General features: G+C 29.8%; 1 protein-coding gene across 1 annotated transcript in view; it reads right to left on the reverse strand.

Moving 5' to 3' along the window:
- Positions 1-20926, reverse strand: part of LOC145269281 (WD repeat-containing protein 35-like) — a 143094-nt gene that overhangs the window by 109747 nt on the left and 12421 nt on the right. The window contains exons 4-6 of the mRNA XM_080124963.1: positions 20810-20902; positions 7725-7823; positions 3313-3392 (exon numbers count right to left, since the gene is read on the reverse strand). Coding sequence (XP_079981089.1) covers positions 3313-3392; positions 7725-7823; positions 20810-20902 — 272 coding nt within the window. The remainder of the gene's footprint in view (positions 1-3312; positions 3393-7724; positions 7824-20809; positions 20903-20926) is intronic.

Raw genomic sequence — 20926 nt, forward strand, 5'->3', positions numbered from 1 at the left:
AAGATTAGCAAAGTTCAATGAGTGACTCTGCTTGTGGGAAAAGGAAGTCAATGATATTTAGTTGGGTATTTTATTTTACTTCAGTTAACGGAAATTTTATCATGACGTCCAATGAAGGTTATCCCATTGCACAGCAAGAAGGAAAAAAAACGAAAGAATACGACGATAAACAATTTTTTTTTTAATAAATGGAAAGGTAAATAGGGAAAGAAAGATATAGTCAGTTTTATGTTCACCAAATAACAATGTCTGCCAAATTATTCCCTCTGGCGGTTCTCAAAGAACTCCATTAACAATATTGTAAGGGATAGTAGGGGTAAGAATATAGGTGTAGTCAGGGCTTACTGCGTGTCAAAGAACTTAATTAAAACACGTCAACACTTAATCTTTTTAAAAGAGGGTGTATGTAAATTACCTCCCTTGCGCCATTAACTTAAACGTTCTCATTCGAGAAAATTTCAATCCTCTTGGTTCTGTAATCCAAGAAAATAATCCAAATCTTCTGTGATGTAATGTATTTCTATAGAAGATTTCTTGGTTCCTTTTGACGTGAATTCTAACGCCTCACTGGAGTTAGTATTCTTTTTTTACAAGACCAATTCTAGGCCTTAAAATAGTTCTTTCTCCCTTGGTGAAGAGATCGTTGTAATTTCGTTTACAACTGATTTCTTAAACAATCTTTTCTGACTAATTCTGTGTCGTCTTTCTTTACGAATCCCGATTGAAGAAAAAAGAAACCAAACCACTGGTTTCTCTTGTTTAAACTTGTGATTTTTAACGTCTTTTCTCTTGACGTGGGATAGCAAGCCGACTTCTTTCACATGTTCAAAACTTTCCAACAAAATGGCGCACACATCTCCTTTTATCAATCGAAAGGCACGCATTCAACACATGATACAACCAGCAGTAGCAGCACAAGATACACCAAGAAAGGGGGGGGGTAAAGAAGGGGAGGGAGAGAGAAGGAAAGACAGAAGGTGGAAAATAAAATTTCTACACAGTCAAAGTTTTCAAAAATCAAGGAACACCTTCCTAGTGGCTACCACTTAATCTGTATATGAAATACATAGATATTCACGTGTTCCATTAAAGTTCTCCTTTACCTCTCGAATACTGAGTTAGTGAAAAAGTTGAGAACATAATTTTACTCTTTCAAATTGACTATTTAAATATGATATAGTATATCCTTCTTGTGATCTTACTGGATTCCAGGACAAGAATTCATCTAGTCTGGTAGAGTATCCAGCTTACTTGAGGTAACATCACTTAGAGAAGGTGTAAAAGCCAGTGTATGTTGGCCATAGCGATGAGATCTTATTTGTGCTGTGAATCCGAAATGTGATTTTGAATATTTAGTTAAGGTTTACTTTCAGGGAAAGTATCCTCATGTCAGGTTGTCCTGATAAACCCCTGTACAGAGAGATCTAAGACGCTTAAAGACAATGTCTAGCAGGCATTCAAGATAGCAGATATAGCATTGAACATGACTAGTGAGTGAAGATCATGGTCATTTTTGATGGAAACGTTAACGAAACAACACATTAAACATGCTTTAATAAAATGATGGTATAATAAAACAATAAAAACTCATTTCCTCTATTTTCCCCTTGCATCTGTCAGCTACGAGACACTCATTTGGCGGAATAAATCCTTTATAAAAGTGGTTTCTATAATTGATTGAATAATTTTTGTAAAAAGACATGCCAGGGTTTTTGTTTCAGCTCCAAAACAAGCAATGAAGAAAAAAAAAATATCCTTGGTGAGAGAACATAAAAAGACTCACATACAGTGACAACTGTTCTCACATGTAGAATGATTAATACAAAATGTTGAATAATTAATACAAAAGAAAAAGAGATTAGTGTAAGAATCAATTATTCTGTGATTCTGCATGTGTAACAAAAATTAAAAAAAGAACAATGAAATGAAGAAAAAAAACAATAAAATGAAGAAAAAAACAATGAAATAAAGAAAAAATAATAAAATAAAAAAATGAAATCAAGAAAAAAAATTAAATTAAAAAATGAAATCAAGAAAAAAAATGAAATAAAAAAATGAAATCAAGAAAAAAAATGAAATAAAAAAATAGAAATCAAGAAAAAAATGAAATTAAAAAAAAATGAAATCAAGAAAAAAAATGAAATTAAAAAAAATGAAATCAAGAAAAAAAAATGAAATAAAAAAATGAAATCAAGAAAAAAAATGAAATTAAAAAATGAAATCAAGAAAAAAAAATGAAATCAAGAAAAAAAATGAAAGCAAGAAAAAAAATGAAATTAAAAAATGAAATCAAGAAAAAAAATGAAAGCAAGAAAAAAAATGAAATAAAAAAATGAAATCAAGAAAAAAAATGAAATAAAAAAATGAAATCAAGAAATAAAATGAAATTAAAAAAAATGAAATCAAGAAAAAAAATGAAATAAAAAAATAGAAATCAAGAAAAAAATGAAATTTAAAAAAAATGAAATTAAAAAAAATGAAATTAAAAAAAATGAAATCAAGAAAAAAAATGAAATTAAAAAAAATGAAATCAAAAAAAAAAATGAAATAAAAAAATGAAATCAAGAAAAAAAATTAAATTAAAAAATGAAATCAAGAAAAAAATATGAAATCAAGAAAAAAAATGAAAGCAAGAAAAAAAATGAAATAAAAAAATGAAATCAAGAAAAAAAATGAAATAAAAAAATGAAATCAAGAAAAAAAATGAAATAAAAAAATGAAATTAAAAAAAATGAAATCAAGAAAAAAAATGAAATAAAAAATGAAATCAAGAAAAAAAATGAAATTAAAAAAATGAAATCAAGAAAAAAAATGAAATTAAGAAAAAAAAAAAGAAATCAAGAAAAAAAATGAAAGCAAGAAAAAAAATGAATGCAAGAAAAAAAATGAAATAAAAAAATGAAAGCAAGAAAAAAATGAAAGCAAGGAAAAAAAATGAAATTAAAAATGAAAGCAAGAAAAAAACAATGAAATAAAAAAAAAATGAAATTAAAAAAATGAAATAAAAAAATGAAATCAAGAAAAAAAATGAAATTAAAAAAAATGAAATCAAGAAAAAAAAAAAGAAATCAAGAAAAAAAATGAAAGCAAGAAAAAAAATGAATGCAAGAAAAAAAATGAAATAAAAAAATGAAAGCAAGAAAAAAATGAAAGCAAGGAAAAAAAATGAAATAAAAAATGAAAGCAAGAAAAAAACAATGAAATAAAAAAAAAATGAAATTAAAAAAATGAAATAAAAAACCATAAAAAACAATGAAATGAAGAAAAAACAATGAAATGAAGAGAAAAAGCAAATAAAAAAGTTGAACTGACCTCAACTTTTAAAAAGTTTCTTCCACCCAAATCCTTGCTCCAAATTCTCTCACCATCTACAGTGCCGACAAGAACTACACCTAAAAATTATGAGACCATAATAATAAGAAAAAATTCACTCTTAAGATAGGTTCATTTAATCTGCTAGTGTTTTTATAAAATAATATTTTTAACTTAAGTCTGACAGATCAAAGAAAAATATAATTTTGAAGTTAAGTCTGACAAACCGATGAGAAATGTTACTTATAGTTAAGTCTGACAGACCAAAGAAAAATGTTATTTCAAATATTAGCATGCTAGATCAACAAAAATATTATTTCAAACTTAATAATGACAGACACAAATACTTTTCAAACTAACAGATGCATCTTAAGTTCATCCAATCTGTATGTTTAAATCCATAAATATGTTTTTAAGTTTTCAATTTCTTTTCAAACTAGCAAGGGTACCCAGCATTGCCCGGGTGTGTCAAGGTGATGTAGTAAGGAACCTTGGTGGTGAGGGGGGGAGGGTTAAAAGTGGTAGTAGTGGAGAGAGGGAATCAAAAGAACAGTAGGTAGTTAGGGTGGAGAGAGGTGTTAGAAAAAAAGTGGTAGTAGGCAGACAGGCTCGAACCTGTAACGTGAAGGAGAAAAAGAAGGTGAAGAAACCTAACGTCTTAGCCAATGTATCCATCACAGAACTGAAAGTCGCGAGCGTTGGAATTAAGTGAAAATGTCGACAAAAAAGCGACCCCTCCTTGTGAAAAACGGCTGAGTTGAAGGGGAAGGAATGAATGTTTTTGGCGCTGTTTTACAATTTGTCACTGTGCAAAGAGAGACAACTTTCGTTTACTAAGAAATTCATTTTTTCATCGCATAATTTAGGACATGATATATTTTTTTACATCAAAACATTAAAAAAAAATTGTGACAAATTTTTTTATGTAACAAAGTTAATAACATTAATAATACGAAATGTAGTTTTTGCACGACTTTTACGAGAAAACCAACCCACGTTATTTTCATTAAATGAAAACATTTAGAAAAGAAGTTCGACAACTTTTTTTTTTCATTATTTCAAAAGTAAATTTAATTATAATATTAATAACACCAACATCAAGTTTTTCTGCACAGTGACAAATTGTAAAGCAGCGCCATGTTTTTGGCATATTTTTCGATATTTGTCAGCTGAGGAACCGAGGTTTAAAACGATACCAGTTTTGTCACATGTCTAACACGTCTGTCGAAAGTTTTTGGCAGACATACAAACACGCACACACACATTTTACTTTTTATATAATAGGCTAGATGGTGCCCGGCATTGCCTGGGTGTTTGGAAAAAAATCAATTGACAGGTGAGTGAATTTAATGAGGTCAAATATCACACCACACAGGGAATGAAATCCCGCACTTAACTTTTACTGCGAGGCAGTTTTTTTGGGTTTGTTTACCCAACTTTGGCTGCAAGGTAGTTTTTCTGGTTTTGTTTCCCTAAGATGTTGGGGGGGGACCAGTGTCTAAATGAATAGCAATTGTCCCCACCTCATTGCTTTCTGGACATTCTCGGCACGAAAACCGGCAACCACACCTTCACTTCAGATTAGTTTCGCTTTTATATGAAAAAGCCGAATACACACGAGGGGAGATGAAATAGCAAGAATTTTGTAAAAGTTGATGTAAATAAATCTAGACGCGACGTGCGTTCGCAAATCCTAGATATTTTTGCTTTTATATATATAGACTAGCGAGGGGTACCCGGCGTTGCCCGGGTGTTTGTAGGTGTGTGTGGAAACTCCGGGGTGGGGAGGGGGTTAAAAAAAAAAAGTAAGTATGAGGATCAAACCCGAACCGTTGAGGCAAATTTGCAAATTAAAGTGTGAAAAAAAATATGTGCGACGGTAACCATTGCCCCACTGCGACATGCTAACGGAAACACGTTTGAATTTATTTAATTACTTGGATTTAGCAGGTGCCCGTTTTAATGAGTTAATAAGGTCAAGTTTGACTGCGGGATAGTATTTACTGCTGAACGCTCCCCCCCCCCAAGATGTTATAGGAAAAAGACTAACCCACATGCGGCGAGCGACAAATGTTGAATATTTATCATCCCGAAATAGAGCAAATTAAATAGACAGGCGAGCTTCATTGTTAACTGTGAGATATTACGATTTATATGTGATATAAAAAGTTTTTAAAAGTTGTGAAGCGAGCGACCGCTTCTCTGAAAAAAGCCTTTTGTAGACATACAGAAAAAGCGAACACACATACATACATACATTTTTGCTTTTATATTTATAGATATCACTCTTTACATGATGTATTTAAAGTGACAATATATTTCTGTATTATTTTTATTTCAAGTACAAAATAACTTCAAAGAAAATTTTATTTCAATTAAAGACTGTTCATGTAGATGGAGTTACATCCTTTGAATCAGTGTTGGGTGATTCTTTATTAGAAATAGCTTAAGTATACTAAAGATTGAACGAAAATAATGGCATGCATGGTGAAACGGGTTAAGAATAAAAAAGCTTGTCATTGCAGCAACATGGTTTAACCCATTTTCATTCTTTACTTTCTATTAGGTTGACAAGAAAATTCTTGTGGTTTTTAACTTTTAAATTTAGATGAACAGATCTTAACTTAAACAGAATTAGCACGATCGGAATGCCAACACACTTTTGCCAACACAAAACAAGTGTATTTATGCCAACAACGTAAAAATCTTGCATTCTGGTGGTGACAAAGTCACTGAAAGCGTTTTTGATATCATTTATTTTTACACCAGATAATAACAAAATTGAAAGAAGTCTTGAATAAATTGGGTTCTTGTTCAGAATTCACTCTATATTAAAAAAAAATAATGAAAAATCTGTAGATGTATGTAACAATGATGAAACAAAAATATCATATTCCAAAAATCATATACATTGATCAATAGTTTTATTTTTTAAATAAAATCAAATTTTATGAGAAACAAAAGAGCAGCTGTTTTTCCGCCATTTTAAAAACAATCTCTAAAAAAAACAGAGATAGCTCAATAATTAAAACTTGCATAATGCCTGCAAATTCCCATTAATCATTTGAAATGAATTTCTTCATAAAAATATAACTACCTGATCAATTTAAGTAATTGATGGAATATGAAATTTTTGTTTTGTCTTGGATATGTACAAGTTTTTTTATATTTTTTAATATCAGGTGAATTTTGAACAAGAACCCAAATGTGTTTATCTATTTGGTTTTAATTTGGATAAATCAGCAAACAACAATATGAACAAGTTAAGACATTATGTGTGTGTGTGTGTGTGTGTGTGTTGAGTTAATGTCATAGTCCATATGCATATAAATGTATATGTGTGAGTTAAGAAATGAATGTAGCTTTTCTGAAATTTGGAGCGAAGGAAGCTGACAGTAATATAGATGTTAGTTATGTCTTGAATTTTGGCTAAATTGTTTATTGAAGTAAAAATCTAGCCTTATACATGTGCTCAAGATGAATCAACAAATTTAAGCAGATTGGCTCAAAATGTTTTATTTACTTTTATTAATTTAGATGGCTGTACGCTTCAATCCATATTTGCAGGTTAAATTTCATCGCTAACCAGCACCCATGTTAAAGAGACATGCACATTGCTAAAAACATAAAGATACAAATGTGGTTGCAGTGCCGACTACATGGGTAAGACAATGTTGAGATTGGATAGTAGAATCCAACAACACATACTTAACAAATTTAGGAATGGAACCTACTGACCAACATCCAGATCCTCTATAACAGATCATTTTCTTAAAAACTAGTCATGCACAATAAATTTTAGCATTAATTCATTCTCTGTATTGAGTCATGCCCATTCTAAACACCATTTGAAGATCTTGAAGACTATTCTCGTTCATTTAAAATGACCCTCCCTTTGTAAATAGGGGAGTGTCTCTTAGGTTTAAATGTGATTAGTCTCTTAGGATATTGTCCCATTGTATATATATTTCATAACGTTAATTTTATTATTAAATATATATAATCCTTCCATCTTTTTTTTTTTTTGTAACAATTAACAAAATTCTCTCAATACAGTCCTTGATGAGTGAAGGTGAAACCGGTTAGCAGACATTTTTTTTCTTGTATTACTTTTAATCATGAATATTAAAAAATAAATTTTCCTTTGATAAAAAATGTGAAAAAGATACGAATATAAAACATATATATTGTACAAGTTTTTTTATGTGAAGATGTTAATGAATAGATAGACAAATGTTCGTTGGTAAATATGCTGCTTGACTTTTTTGTCTTAAAGAAAAAAAAAGAAGGGATTCCAAACCAAGTAAGAAAGTAATGGCTCATTCTCCTTAGTATTGGTTGATTCAACACATGTCTACATGCAAAGCAGACATTATGATGATGATGATGATGATGATGATTATGAAACTTACCATCTTGAAAGACGATGCAAATCATTTTACCATCCGCATTCCATTTCATGTCTTGAATCACTGTGTGTCTGTTGTTAACCATTTCTTCAATCCATTTGTCTGAAAAACACAAAAAACAATTAAGTACACTTGATAATCATGCTCATACCTGAGGTTTAAAGATGCCAAATCTGTGAAAATTTAAAAATAGTGAAATAGGTGAAAAAAAACCCACCCATGTAATCGTCAATATAATTCTCAATTCAACCATATTTCGTTCTAACAAACTTAAGTCTATATCTGATTTGTCCGCCAAGTTATCAGTCATGAATGTTAAACCAAATATTTTTTTTAATATATTTTTTAAATCAGATTCTTTTTTTACATAAAACAAGAACCTAAGTGTGTTTGAGCACTTCACTTCTACCCAACCTCACGACACCAACATCAAACTTTCCAATTCCGTTCTATCTCTTATTTATGCATACCCTATTTACCAACCCTATAAACTACTCAAGCTATCCTACTCCACCAACTGTCCTAGCTGCAACACAAAACTGATTACTAGGGCTATGACAACAGCATATTCTTTTCATTGTTTTGATTCTCGAGTGTGTATCCGTTGATATCTTATATGCTTTTATATTGAGTGATGTGGTTCTTGGTTGATTAACTGTGTCGGATATATACTCGAGAGTCAAAACAATGATAAGAATATTCTGTTGTTATACAAGTGTTAAATATAAGAATATTCTGTTGTTATAGCCCTAGTGATTTTGTACCCAATATGGTTAGGTTTGGAGACTGTGAAATCACCTTTTAATTACCAATGATCCCAGGTCCACTAATTCAGAGTTGAAGAACCTGCGAGGTTGCCATCTACGGGTTAAATAGTAATTCAGGATATGAATTTTCCTCCTTTCTCCTAACAAATCACAAAAGAATTTTTTGCATCGCAAATACATAATTCAATAGTAAAATAAAGTTCTTTATATATTTTACATGCAGCTGTTTAAATGCACTGTTTTTTATCTACTTTCCACTTTTTTACATGAAGAAAGATCACACAACATGTTTGTTGAGAGTTTTCATATATGGTTTTATTTAAAGAGAATTTATGTTATCTTATCTACTTATTTACTTCTTAAAATTAACTTTCTAACATAAGAAATGATGCAGACATTGAAGTAACATTCAACTTAGATTATTCTACATTATTAGTCGCATCTCATTTGCATGGCTTCCAAAGAGAAACTCATCTGAAAACCTTATTTTTCTCTTCACTTAAAAACATGATATCATTCGTCATTGTTTCTCTGTTTTGTCAACGGCGTTTGACCTCTGCCTCCTTTTATTCAACCCTTGGAACAATTCTGTTTTACAGATATGGGTTATCCTGACATGCACTAAGCATGACCTTTGTCAAAATTCACACTAGCTAACTTAATAGCTACTGATGCAGGGCCCTTAATGGGTATAATATTACAGCAATGGTTTCAGATGTGGTGTATGCTTGAGAGGAAACTAGATCATCCCGATTGGACTGAGGCATACCACTAGTAAAAAGGAATGCAAAAGCTGCAATTATTATTCAAATACTGTAGCCAAGACCACTCAACTACTTCAAACGAACATATACGTATCACGGGTCATATCACTTACTATTTTCTATTAGTTTCAACTAAGAAAGCTAAAATTAAGAGAAAGGTACGAATTGTGGGGGAAAGAAACAGGAAATAATTCTTTATTAAATCAAAAATCATCTAACTCCTCTACCTTCTTCACAGCAAAATTAACATTTTCGCAGAGAACTGTCATAAAAGGGAAAATCAGAAAAAAATAAATAAATAAATAAATAAATAAAAATAAATTTTGAACAAAAAGTTGAGAATCTGCAGAAATGAGAGGCTCTAGCAATTTAAGTGAAAATTCGCTTTTTTAGGATTTGTTTTTTAATGGTAATCGCTTCAGACACCGCATGAAGCTACTTGATGTAAGGAGCTATCACAAACGAAAGATGATAATCGCAAACTTAGGAGATGTCTATTGATATCACTTGAATACTCCACAATCACGTTGACACACCAATTCTCGCCAATTCACCAAAGTTAAACAACACCGAGCCTAGCCAGTACCAGATGGGTGACCATTTGGGAAAGCGAGGCACTGTATGTACCACGAGGTAAAATACCAGGTTAAGAAACTAGCGCAGTCTATTCTTCTCTCGAAGGTAGATGGGCCTTTCTTAAGCTGTTGTAGGCACTCCATCTAGTGATGGTGTCACAATAAAAAATACTCTCGATAGCCCTGGCGAAGCATCAAGTATTCATCTACCGACAAGATTTGAATTGCACTACAAAAACTTGTGTAGTGAGTTCAATCTTGGCTATGGCCATGATGGATGGATGGATAAATTGGTGGATCTCTTGAAAAGACCAAGGTTGTAGTTAGGAGGAAAACAACAAGAAAAGAGTTTCACAAGTCTGTAGTTCTTGGAAGAAACTACTGAGATAGGAAGCTTTATTAGAATGAGGTATCAAAACAGCAAACCGATAGAACCACTAGATCGCTGTTACATGTTGTCTCGGATTATGAACAAGCAACAAACTAAAAGAGTATATAAAACCAATCAACTCCGTATTATAAAAAATGAAATATTTATTTTTACAAAAACGAAAACATTTAAACATTTACAGATAAACAAATTTTATTCGTACTGATATAACAAGAGTTGAAGCTTCCATGGTCAAGATCACAGTGTAGTATCTGTTCTGATGCTACACTTCATCTTTTCTTTCCTTAGTTAGTGAAGGAGAAATCCTTCATAACGGAGATAATTTTCATTTTTGTTTCTATCCAGAGTGCCCCTTTTTGGGGAGCTGGATTTTTCCCACATTAAAAACCGACCTTGTGTCTAACTCTGCCCTCGTGGGGAGGCAAGTAAATAGGAAGAAGACTTGAACCGTGGCCTTCGTTATAAAGATGGCCGGCCAGCTGAAAAAATGACGTCATCGCCGAGGTCCCAACAAGCAAGATATGTGGAACTCTTAGACTGTCAATAATGAACAGTAATTTTTACAGACAGTGTTACAAAACTTAAAAATTGGATTGAAATAAAGAAAGAACACGATGATTTATACTGAAACTCATCTAATATTAATAATAAAAAAATAATTTTAAAAAAAAACACAAGTTATTTGTTTAAGTATATTATAAGCAATTGAATATTTCGTTGTATTATAGATTTTAAAGATTAGAATGCGTTCTTTAATTACTTATAAATTACATTTTAAAAAAGTGAATGAACACGATTTGATTTGAAATAAACTTGAAGTTTATTTAATATAATTAAATGAAAATTATGCATGTAAGATTATGAATATTTGAAGCAGAACACAAGCAAAACATTTGATATGAGTTAAGACAATAAACAAATATTAAAATTAAACTTTTTTTTTAAATCAAAATGAATATTTTTTAATCAAAATGAATATTTTTAAATCAAAACGAATATTTTTTAATCAAAATGAACCACAATATTTTTTCAAAATCAAAAACAATATTTTTAATAAATTCATGAAATATTGCACAGTAAAAAAATTAACCTAAAGAAAAAAATCATGTTTCTTATTTAAGATTATTTCACCACATAACAAAAATAACATGCAAAATCATTTTTTTATATCCATATTTTCAGTTTGTTAAAATACGTGGGTTTGTATTACTGTACACATAGATTCGAAAAAGTTGTCAAAAAACAAATATATAACAAATAAATGTTATCAAAGGCAAGATAAGTTACTTTTCTGCCAAACTGGATATATTTTTCGTGTTTTTATTCAATGTAACATGTTTATTCAGCTCGAAAAACATAGTGTTTACCGATGTATTCGAAAATTCCAGATGGCGTCTGATTCTCTCTTTAACACGGTAAGTTTGGGAAAAGGTGTTATAAATACAAAACCGAATAAAATACTGTTAAAAACTCACTCAATATATGTTACCGTGACATAGGTTGATATATATTCGGCGGGTTTTTAATAGTATGTTGTATAGTTTTTTTTATTTATAACACCTTATTCCAAACTTACCGTGTTAAAGAGAGAATCAGACGCCATCTTGAATTTTCGAATACATCGGTAAACACTATGTTTTTCGAGCTGAATAAACATGTTACATTGAATAAAAACACGAAAAATATTTGGTAGAAAAGTAACTTATATTGCCTTTGATAACATTTATTTGTTATATATTTGTTTTTGACAATTTTTTCGAATCTATGTGTACAGTAATACAAACCCAATTACGTTAATGAAATGAATTGTACCTATTTACTATGCCTCCCCACGGGACAGAGTTAGACACCAGGGTCGTTTTTTAACGTGGAGAAAAGGTACAAAAATAAAAATTGTCTCAGTCGTGAAGGATTTCTCCTCCACTGAAAGAGCAAGAAACAGAATGCAGCATCTGGAGAACAGATACTACACTTTGATCTGGTCCCGAAGGCCAAGACTGTTTAAGACCACGAGTGAACGCGCGTTTTTTGTTTTTTTTTTAGTTTAGTTTCATATATATATATATATATATATATATATATATATACAAGTATTTTTAAATTTTATCTTTCTAGCTTTAAAAAAAAGTTTAAAAATTTTATCAGCCGGCATAATTTATTTTTAAATATTGAAAAATTTCAGGAAAATTAATTTTTGCTAGATTTTTAAACACGTGTTTTAAAGAATCGATGTTGTCTCGCATTTTCATTAGTTTTGTATGCTGTAAAAAATTTTTTTTAATATTAGCAATTTATTTGAAGCTTCTTCTTTTGAATGGTAAAACATTTAGGATGATAATATTGAATTAAATTATAGTTACATCGTGTTAAATACAGGGGGGGGGGGAGCACGTTAAAACTTACTTTGCTGAATGGAGATGGTGTAAAATCTTTTTTTTTTTTTTTACTGCATTATAATTCTTTATCTTTCGGAAATTAAAATACTGTCACTTTTTGGTTCTTTATGATAATTTCCTCGGCAAGTTGGAACGATGCACCGTGAAGGCATTTTAATAAAAAAAGAAATATTACACTGACTTCAAGATGTTACGAGTGCCTACCGGTGACTACTGGTGTCACCGGTATGGACTATCCGTGATGACGTCAGCAGATTAAATTATTTTTGCCCACCGGCCATCTTGTCTTTTAAGACGGTCTTGCTTGAACGCTAATACTAAGTTTATAACATCTAAAGGTGCAAGGGAAATAACTCTTATTTACTTCGAAATCAAACGCTTATAAATGAGTCAGATGAGTTTGAAAATATAAGACTTTGGTCAATGAGAAATTATAGAGAAGTCTTTGTATTTACCGAAAATTCAGTTCCTTAGTTGATGCTGGGAATGATCGTTTGAACTTTCTTACGGCTGGAACAACATCCTAAAAACATTGCCGGAGTTCAAACGAATTGTTAGCTTATAGGTTGACAACTATTTATGAAAACTGACTTGATTTTATGCAGAATTTTCTGATTTATTCTAGATTGTTCTTATTAGGTGGAAAAAGAACAATTTCTTGTTCTCTCAAAAGTCTTTCAAGACTGTTTTTAAAATTAATTAAAAAGAACATTTATATATTTTTTATTTAATTATATTATTATTAATTATTTATTAATTTCTTGTTATTAATTATTATAACATATACTATATTAATTATTATGTTATTTATTTTATTATTATAAAATTAATAATTATTTATTAATTATTATATGCATATTATATTATTAATTATTATTTTATTGTGTATGTTATTATTATAAAGTAAATATTTTATTATTTTATTCATTTTTTTAACTTTCTTTTTGCCTCCCCACGAGACCAGAGTAAGATACGAGGTCGGTTTTGAATGTGGGGGGAAACCAGCTCCTCAAAAAGAGGCATTCTGGTCAGTAACAAAATAAAAAAAATGTATCAGTCATGAAGGATTTCTCCTCCATTAACCGAGAACAAAAAAATGTAGTGCAGCATCCGAAGAACACATACTACACTTTGATCCTGGCCCACATTTTTATAAAGAAAAATAAAATGTTATAATTTTTATAAGAGATATGCTCTCTCATGATATCACGGAGTCAAATGAGCTGGAACAAAAAGAAGCAGGGAATAGATCAGAACACATACCATAATAGTATTTATAGAAAAGACTGAGACTAGCAACATCACGTCTATGATATAAAAGAAGTTGCAGAGAAAAAGAAATGGTGAGGCAATCAAATTACAGATACATTTCTGCATCTTATCAAGAAATTCACCAGCCCAAATATGACAACAATGTTCTATACCTGACAGTAAATTTATGGAGGCAGAATAGCCTCAGGTATAAGTAAGTGATATAGAAGACCTACTTTAAGAGAAGCAGAAACAGCAATAGACTTAATATGTGAACCCCAAGAAAGATTTGATGAGAAAGAAAGACTAAGAAGTTTTAGAGTTGATTTCTCCTCAAGAGCAAATTTTCAAAAAAATCGTAATTTTACAAAAAAAACAAACAACTCACATTTCTGCTTACCATTTTCTTTTTTTAGGTATCATGTTCGTCAGATTTGTTAAGACAATACAAACAAGAGCAACATTGGAGATTAATAACTTCAGAATATCAAAGATAACAGCAGAATAGCTGAGGTTTATCAAATTAGAATTTTTTTCATCTATCTATACATCTATAAAAGTGAGAATGTGTGTGTGTGAGTGTGTGAGGACACTTCTCAACCTATATACTCAATGAATTTTTGATCTACAGATTTGAAATGTGGTATATCAGTTATTCAGACAAAACTAATTAAAAGAACATTTACATATTTTTTATATATTATTCCTTAATTGGAAATTTATTTTGAGATGAGCATTATATGTTAATTTTTTTTATTTTTATTTCGGACTATTAGTCTCATCTTTATTAGTTGTTGTTTTTTTTTTTTTGTTTTTTTTTTTTACCACCTGACGAAGGCCAGAGGAAGTTGGCCGAAACGTTGTGAACCAATAAAAAAAAAAAAAAAAAGATTAAAAAAAAAAACAACAACTAATAAAGATGAGACTAATAGTCCGAAATAAAAATAAAAAAAATTACATATTTTTTATTTAATTTTATTATTATTACTTATTTATTGTTATTAATTATTATAACACATACTATATTAATTATTATATTATTTATTTTATTATCATAAAATTCATTATTTATTAATTATTATATGTATTACATTATTAATTATTATTTTATTGTGTATGTTATTATTATAAAGTAAATATTTTAATATTTTATTCATTTTTATTAAGTGGCCCTGTCGGTGGGGCATTAGAATACGCCGACTACCCCCCTGCAGAGGGTAAACGTCCCTCAATGAGGGTCCTGGATATGACCTTAAACTATATCCAGTGGTGAGGCCCGAGCTTGTGGGCTTTGGGGAGTGTGGAGCCACCCTTTAATTACCATTGCTCCCAGGTCCACTCTGACCCAAAGTGGTAGTACCTGTTAAGGTTCTAACTATGGGTTAAATAGAAACCGACGTGAAAACAGCAAATATATTCTATCAAAATCTTTGGATTCGGCATTAAATAACCCGAAAAGGGTTGATATGCTGTAAAACAAAAACAACCAACCAATCATTTTTATTAAGAAAAATAAAATGTCATAATTTTTATAAGAGATATGCTCTCTTATGACATCACTGAGTCAAATAAGCTGGAACAAAAGGAAGCAGAACACATGCCATAATATTATTTATAGAAAAGACTGAGACTAGCAACATCACATCTGTGATATAAAAGAAGTTGCAGAAATGGTGAGGCAATCAAATTACAGATGCATTTCTGCACCTTATCAAGAAATTCACCAGCCCAAATATGACAACAATGCTGAATATATGACGTGGTAGTAAATTTATGGAGATAGAGCATAGCCTCAGGTATACGCAAGTGTTTATGATGATATAGAGAATCTACTTTAAGAGAATCAGAAAGAGCAATGGATTTAATATATGAAGTCCAAGAAAGATTTGATGAGAAAGAAAGACTAAGAAGTTTTAGAGTCGATTTCTCAAGGGCAGATTTAAAAAAAAATAATTCTGAAAAAAAAAAAAAAAAAAAAGTGGACAACTCACATTCCTGCTTTAATAATTTTTACCATTTTCTTTTTTCAGGTATTCCATTCATCAGATTTTTTAACACAAGCCAAACAAGAAAAAAAGCAAAATTAGAATATCAAAGATGACAGCAGAATAACTGAGGTTTATCAAATGAAAATCTATGTATAAAATATATATATATATATATATATATATATATATATATATATACTCGGGTTATTGTTATTCAAAAGTAATAAACTAATGAATTCAACTAGGTTGTTAGATAGTGCTCAATAAAAAGAGCTAATAATACTTATTTATTGTTAAATAAACATGTTTACATCCCGCTACTACAAACAGCCATTTGTTTCAATCAAACAACAGATATCATCAGGCAGCGACTTGACTATTCAAATGTTCAATGAATAAAGATTATTCATTGAACTTTTGAATAGTCAAGTCGCTGCCTGATGATATCTGTTGTTTGATTGAAACAAATGGCTGTTTGTAGTAGCGGGATGTAAACATGTTTATTTAACAATAAATAAGTATATATATATATATATATATATATATATATATATATATATATATATAGGGTGTCCATAAAGTTCGTGTGCACTTAAAAAAATTTATAACTTTATTTTATTTATATTTATGATAGAAATAATCTGTAAAAAATGTGATAAAGTTTCATGTATCTAGTTTTAAGTATAGTTATTGAATAATTTTTCACCACAAAATTCGTAACAATTTTTAGATAAGTAAAAAATATTTTCTTTTGTTTTTCAGAATCAATTTGATCCCATGGCTTCAATTGAGGAAAAAGTAAACTGTGTCCTTTGGTTTGCTGAATTGAAATCTATTGCTGTACAAAGAAAGTTTAGAATTGGATACAATAAAAAAGCGCCTCATAGGAACACCATTGTTAAATGGATGAAAAAATTTAAAGAGACAGGCTCTGTCCATGATAAACCACGGTCTGGCAAATGTTTTCTGTGAACTGCAAAATCGTATTACCCTTTGTATTGCTTATGATCGAGAGCATGTGGAGAGTTAAGAAAAATTTCAATAAAAGCTTAAAAAATATAGATTTACTTCTTTCATATCCATTTTACAGATTATTTCTATTGCAAATATAAATAAAGTTATAATTTTTTTAAAGTGCACACGGACTTTATGGACACCCTGTATATAAAAGTGAGAATGTGTGTGTGAGGACACTTGTCCACCTATATATTCAGCAATTTTTTGTCCTAAAAACTTGAAATTTGGTATATCAGTTATTCAGACATGTGGAAAACCTTTTAAGAGGGTTTTCATCTGTAAAAATGGGCTACAAAGGGGTAAAAATTGAAAAATTAGTATGTGGGAGTCGTTGAATTTTTCTCCGTTTGCTGTTTCGTGATTGTGCATGTGTGAATGGTTTACATTACAGATTCCTTACGTTAAAGATAAGTCAGTCTAAAAACACTTTTTAAAGAGTATGTCATGCTGGCTGAATGGTTATCGTATTTGACTCACTGTTTTTAGGTTTTGGTTTCGATATCAATTCAAGTATTTTTTTTTTTGCTTGCAAGAAGTGAACTGTTTAGAAACAAAACATAATATTCGCATGCACATGTGTCAGTTTCTGTATTAAAATATAATATTTATGCGTATTTTATGACTGGGCAATGCTGGGCGGCCTGCTAGTATATTTATAAATGAAAATGTGTACGTGTGTGGACAACTCTAAACCTATATTCTACAAATTTTTGATCTACAGATTTGAAATCTGGTATATAGGGTATTCAGACACGTGGGAATTTTTTTAATTGGTTTTCATCTATTAAAAGGCTTGTTAAGGGGTCAAATTTGAAAAATTGATACTTTTACTTAGTTTTGTCTATTTTTTTGGCTTGTTTTATAGTTGAGCTCCTACAACTGTTTTTATTGTTGCAACGATGATGAAGATGATAATGGATGACTAATTTATAGCTAAATAATCCAAGAAACACTGTCAGCTAATGAGGCTCTTTTAAAATTAAGCTCCAAGTTTTCTAATTCATATTTTTAAACTTTAAATTTAATGCAATTTTGTTTTCCATATATCAGTTAAATCTAGTGAGTTGAAAGCATTCAAACTGTCAAATAGACAGTAATTTTTGTTTTAAAAATTCTTAGCAAATCCTCATGTATTCAAGGATCGCCAATTTTAGAAGCTATTGACATCCAATATTTTTATAAATTGAGATTAAAAACAACATTAGCAATTAGTTATAGTTTTATAACAATTTGGTATGATTAATAATTTAATGACAGAACAATTTCAGGATATTTAAATTTAAGAAAATAATGTTGTATCCAAATAAGGTCACAATGATGTATCACATTTCAGAAAGAACTCCTCTTCAAGCAACATAAATAAAAATGGACAAATTTTAAACACCAACACTTTCATTCAACTGTCCAACATTAGACACCATATTAATTTAAAACTATGCAGGTAACTTAATCGTTCACGCATCTAAATTAGTTTGAAATATAAAAAATTTGCCATTATAAGAACTTCTCTAGCGCTTCTACACTATTAGAACGAAATTTCAGAAATCGTAAAACTGAATTTCACATGAAAACAATGGTATCTACGTATTCCTTGTATTTTTAAGATGATTATATCCAAAAATTACGAAAATCGATGAGGTAGAAAATTATTCATTAAAGACAATAGAATTGAAGAAAATGATCATATTTGCTTATGTAAGACACAGAAGAGTTCGAAAGGGAGGTAATTTCCTCTCAATAAATTTTGGAAAACTCAGGAAAAGTTTCAACAATTGCAAAAAGCTTGTATATATGTTATTTTTACGTTATTACATTTTTAGGCGAACATTTTTATATTAAACAATTATGAAAAAATCTTAAATGAAAAACAGGCTCAGAAACACTGTCTATATGTTATGTTTATTTTGTTATTTGTTTTGAATTAGTCACATTAAATATTTAGAGTTACTTCCCTTGTTCGTGCTTTCATTTCAATTTATTTTATAAAAACAATGGCTGCAATTTTTCACCTGCTAACACGATTAAAGTTGTTTTTTTTAATAATTCAATAATATTCAGGTAATTTTGATTGCATAATTTGGAAGCTAACATTATAATTTATTATAATTGACAAAAGATATCAGTAGAAACCATTGTTTTTAATCTGAAAACTCCATTGATCGACTAAAAAATTTTGTTCTGATAGTGTAGAAGCGCCAATTCTTTTTTTGTTGTTTTGGTTGTTGTACAGAATTCAACCTAATTTAAAAAAATGTTTTTAAATACAGATAAATCTTTATTATGTATCTATCTGTCATGAAACGAAAATGTCATATTCCAAAAATCATATAAATTGGTCAAGTAGTTTTTATATATAGAAAATAATTTTTGTGTGCTTTTTAGCAATATTAATACTATATTGTATCTATTACAAGGCTGATTTTGATGTTGGTAGTTCGAACTGAGTTGCTTCCCTTTATAGAAAACTTGCAAACTTATGAGATGCCTATTGAACTTAGTTTTGAAAAGACCAAAGTTACAGGTAGGGGGGAAAACGATCAACAGAAAAGGAGTGCAAATTCTTGGAAAAAAGGGTACTGGAATAATAAGGTGTATTACAATGAGGTATCAAACAGCAAATTGATGGAAACCATTAGACCAACATGTCACATGAGCGGAAACAAAGTAATTATATAGAAAACACTGCGGAGATCATGGCAGATCAAGTACAAACTCTAGCTAATTTGATTTTTTTTAGTTAAAATGAACAACTTGACAAATTTATATGATATTTGGAATATGACATTTTCATTTGGTGATAGAAAGTAAATTATAAAGAGTTTTCTCTATTTTTGCTTTTTTAACTAGGCTGAATTCTGGACAAGCACTGCTATTTTATATACAAAGCACCTAATACAGTTTGAAGCCGATGTTTGTTTTTGCCTCTATTGCTATATCAAATATAACTTTCAAAATTTTATTCCCTCAAAAAAATTTTGTCAAAAATTAAAAAAATAAAAGCAAAATAAAAATTAAAATCTCTTGAGCAAGTAATGGTATAGTTCCAAACAATTTAAAAAATAGCAAAATAAACATGAAAATAAAAAGACACCTGGATAACGTTGGTTAGGTAGAGCTGGTTGTTTATAAAAGACCATAGGACAAATTTTGATGATCAAATCAAAGAATTAAAAAGCTATATATATGCAGGAATTTTTTGTATGTATAAGAGACTAGCCAGGCTACCCAGCATTGCTCGGACCGTATAAAACGAGAAAAATTAAGTTACTTTTGAACATACCTGTTATCCTTAGAATAGAGGAATTTTGGATTATATCATTTATCTTGAGTAAAAGAATATTTTACCTACCCTAGGACAGGTATTACACATGTATGGAATAATTATACCTTCCTCAGGATAGATAATTTACAGCACGTATATGAAACAATTTTAACTTCGCTAGGACGGCTAATATACAACACATATTTAAAATAATTAAAAAAAATATTGTACAACATACATGAAATAATTTCTCTTTCCACCAAGGCCATCATAATTTTAAGAAAAATGAAGTCATTTTTAGAAGATGGATCATTAGGATTTCCAAATTAATACATAAATACATTGTCTTGGTTAATGATTTGCCAACCCTTGCTTCACCATAAATTTCAACATTACTGGATTTCTTTCCTTCTTCACTATATCGGCACTATAATTTTAAGAAAAAATTGTGTAATTTTTTGGAAGATGTCTCAGCAGGATTTTCAAATTAATGCATAAATACATTAACAGGCATCATTATAAAATTCCACATTACTGGGTTTCATTTTCTTTCCCCACTAGTGACACCCAAATTATTTGGAAAAAAGATGCCATTTTTGGAAGATTACTCAGCAGGTTTTACAAATAAGTACATAAATAATTTGAGAAGCTTTTTGTGTACATAAGAGATTACTTACCTTTGGCGAGGCCCCATACAATAATGAGTCCATTAATGTCACTGGTCGTCAATTTTTTGTAATGGTCATTCCATCGAGCCAGTTGCACAAAACCTAAAACAATAAAAATTACAAACT

The sequence above is a fragment of the Euprymna scolopes genome, chromosome 45, assembly GCF_053919585.1.
Source record: "Euprymna scolopes isolate OS-2025 chromosome 45, ASM5391958v1, whole genome shotgun sequence".
In the NCBI taxonomy this organism is placed as follows: domain Eukaryota; kingdom Metazoa; phylum Mollusca; class Cephalopoda; order Sepiida; family Sepiolidae; genus Euprymna; species Euprymna scolopes.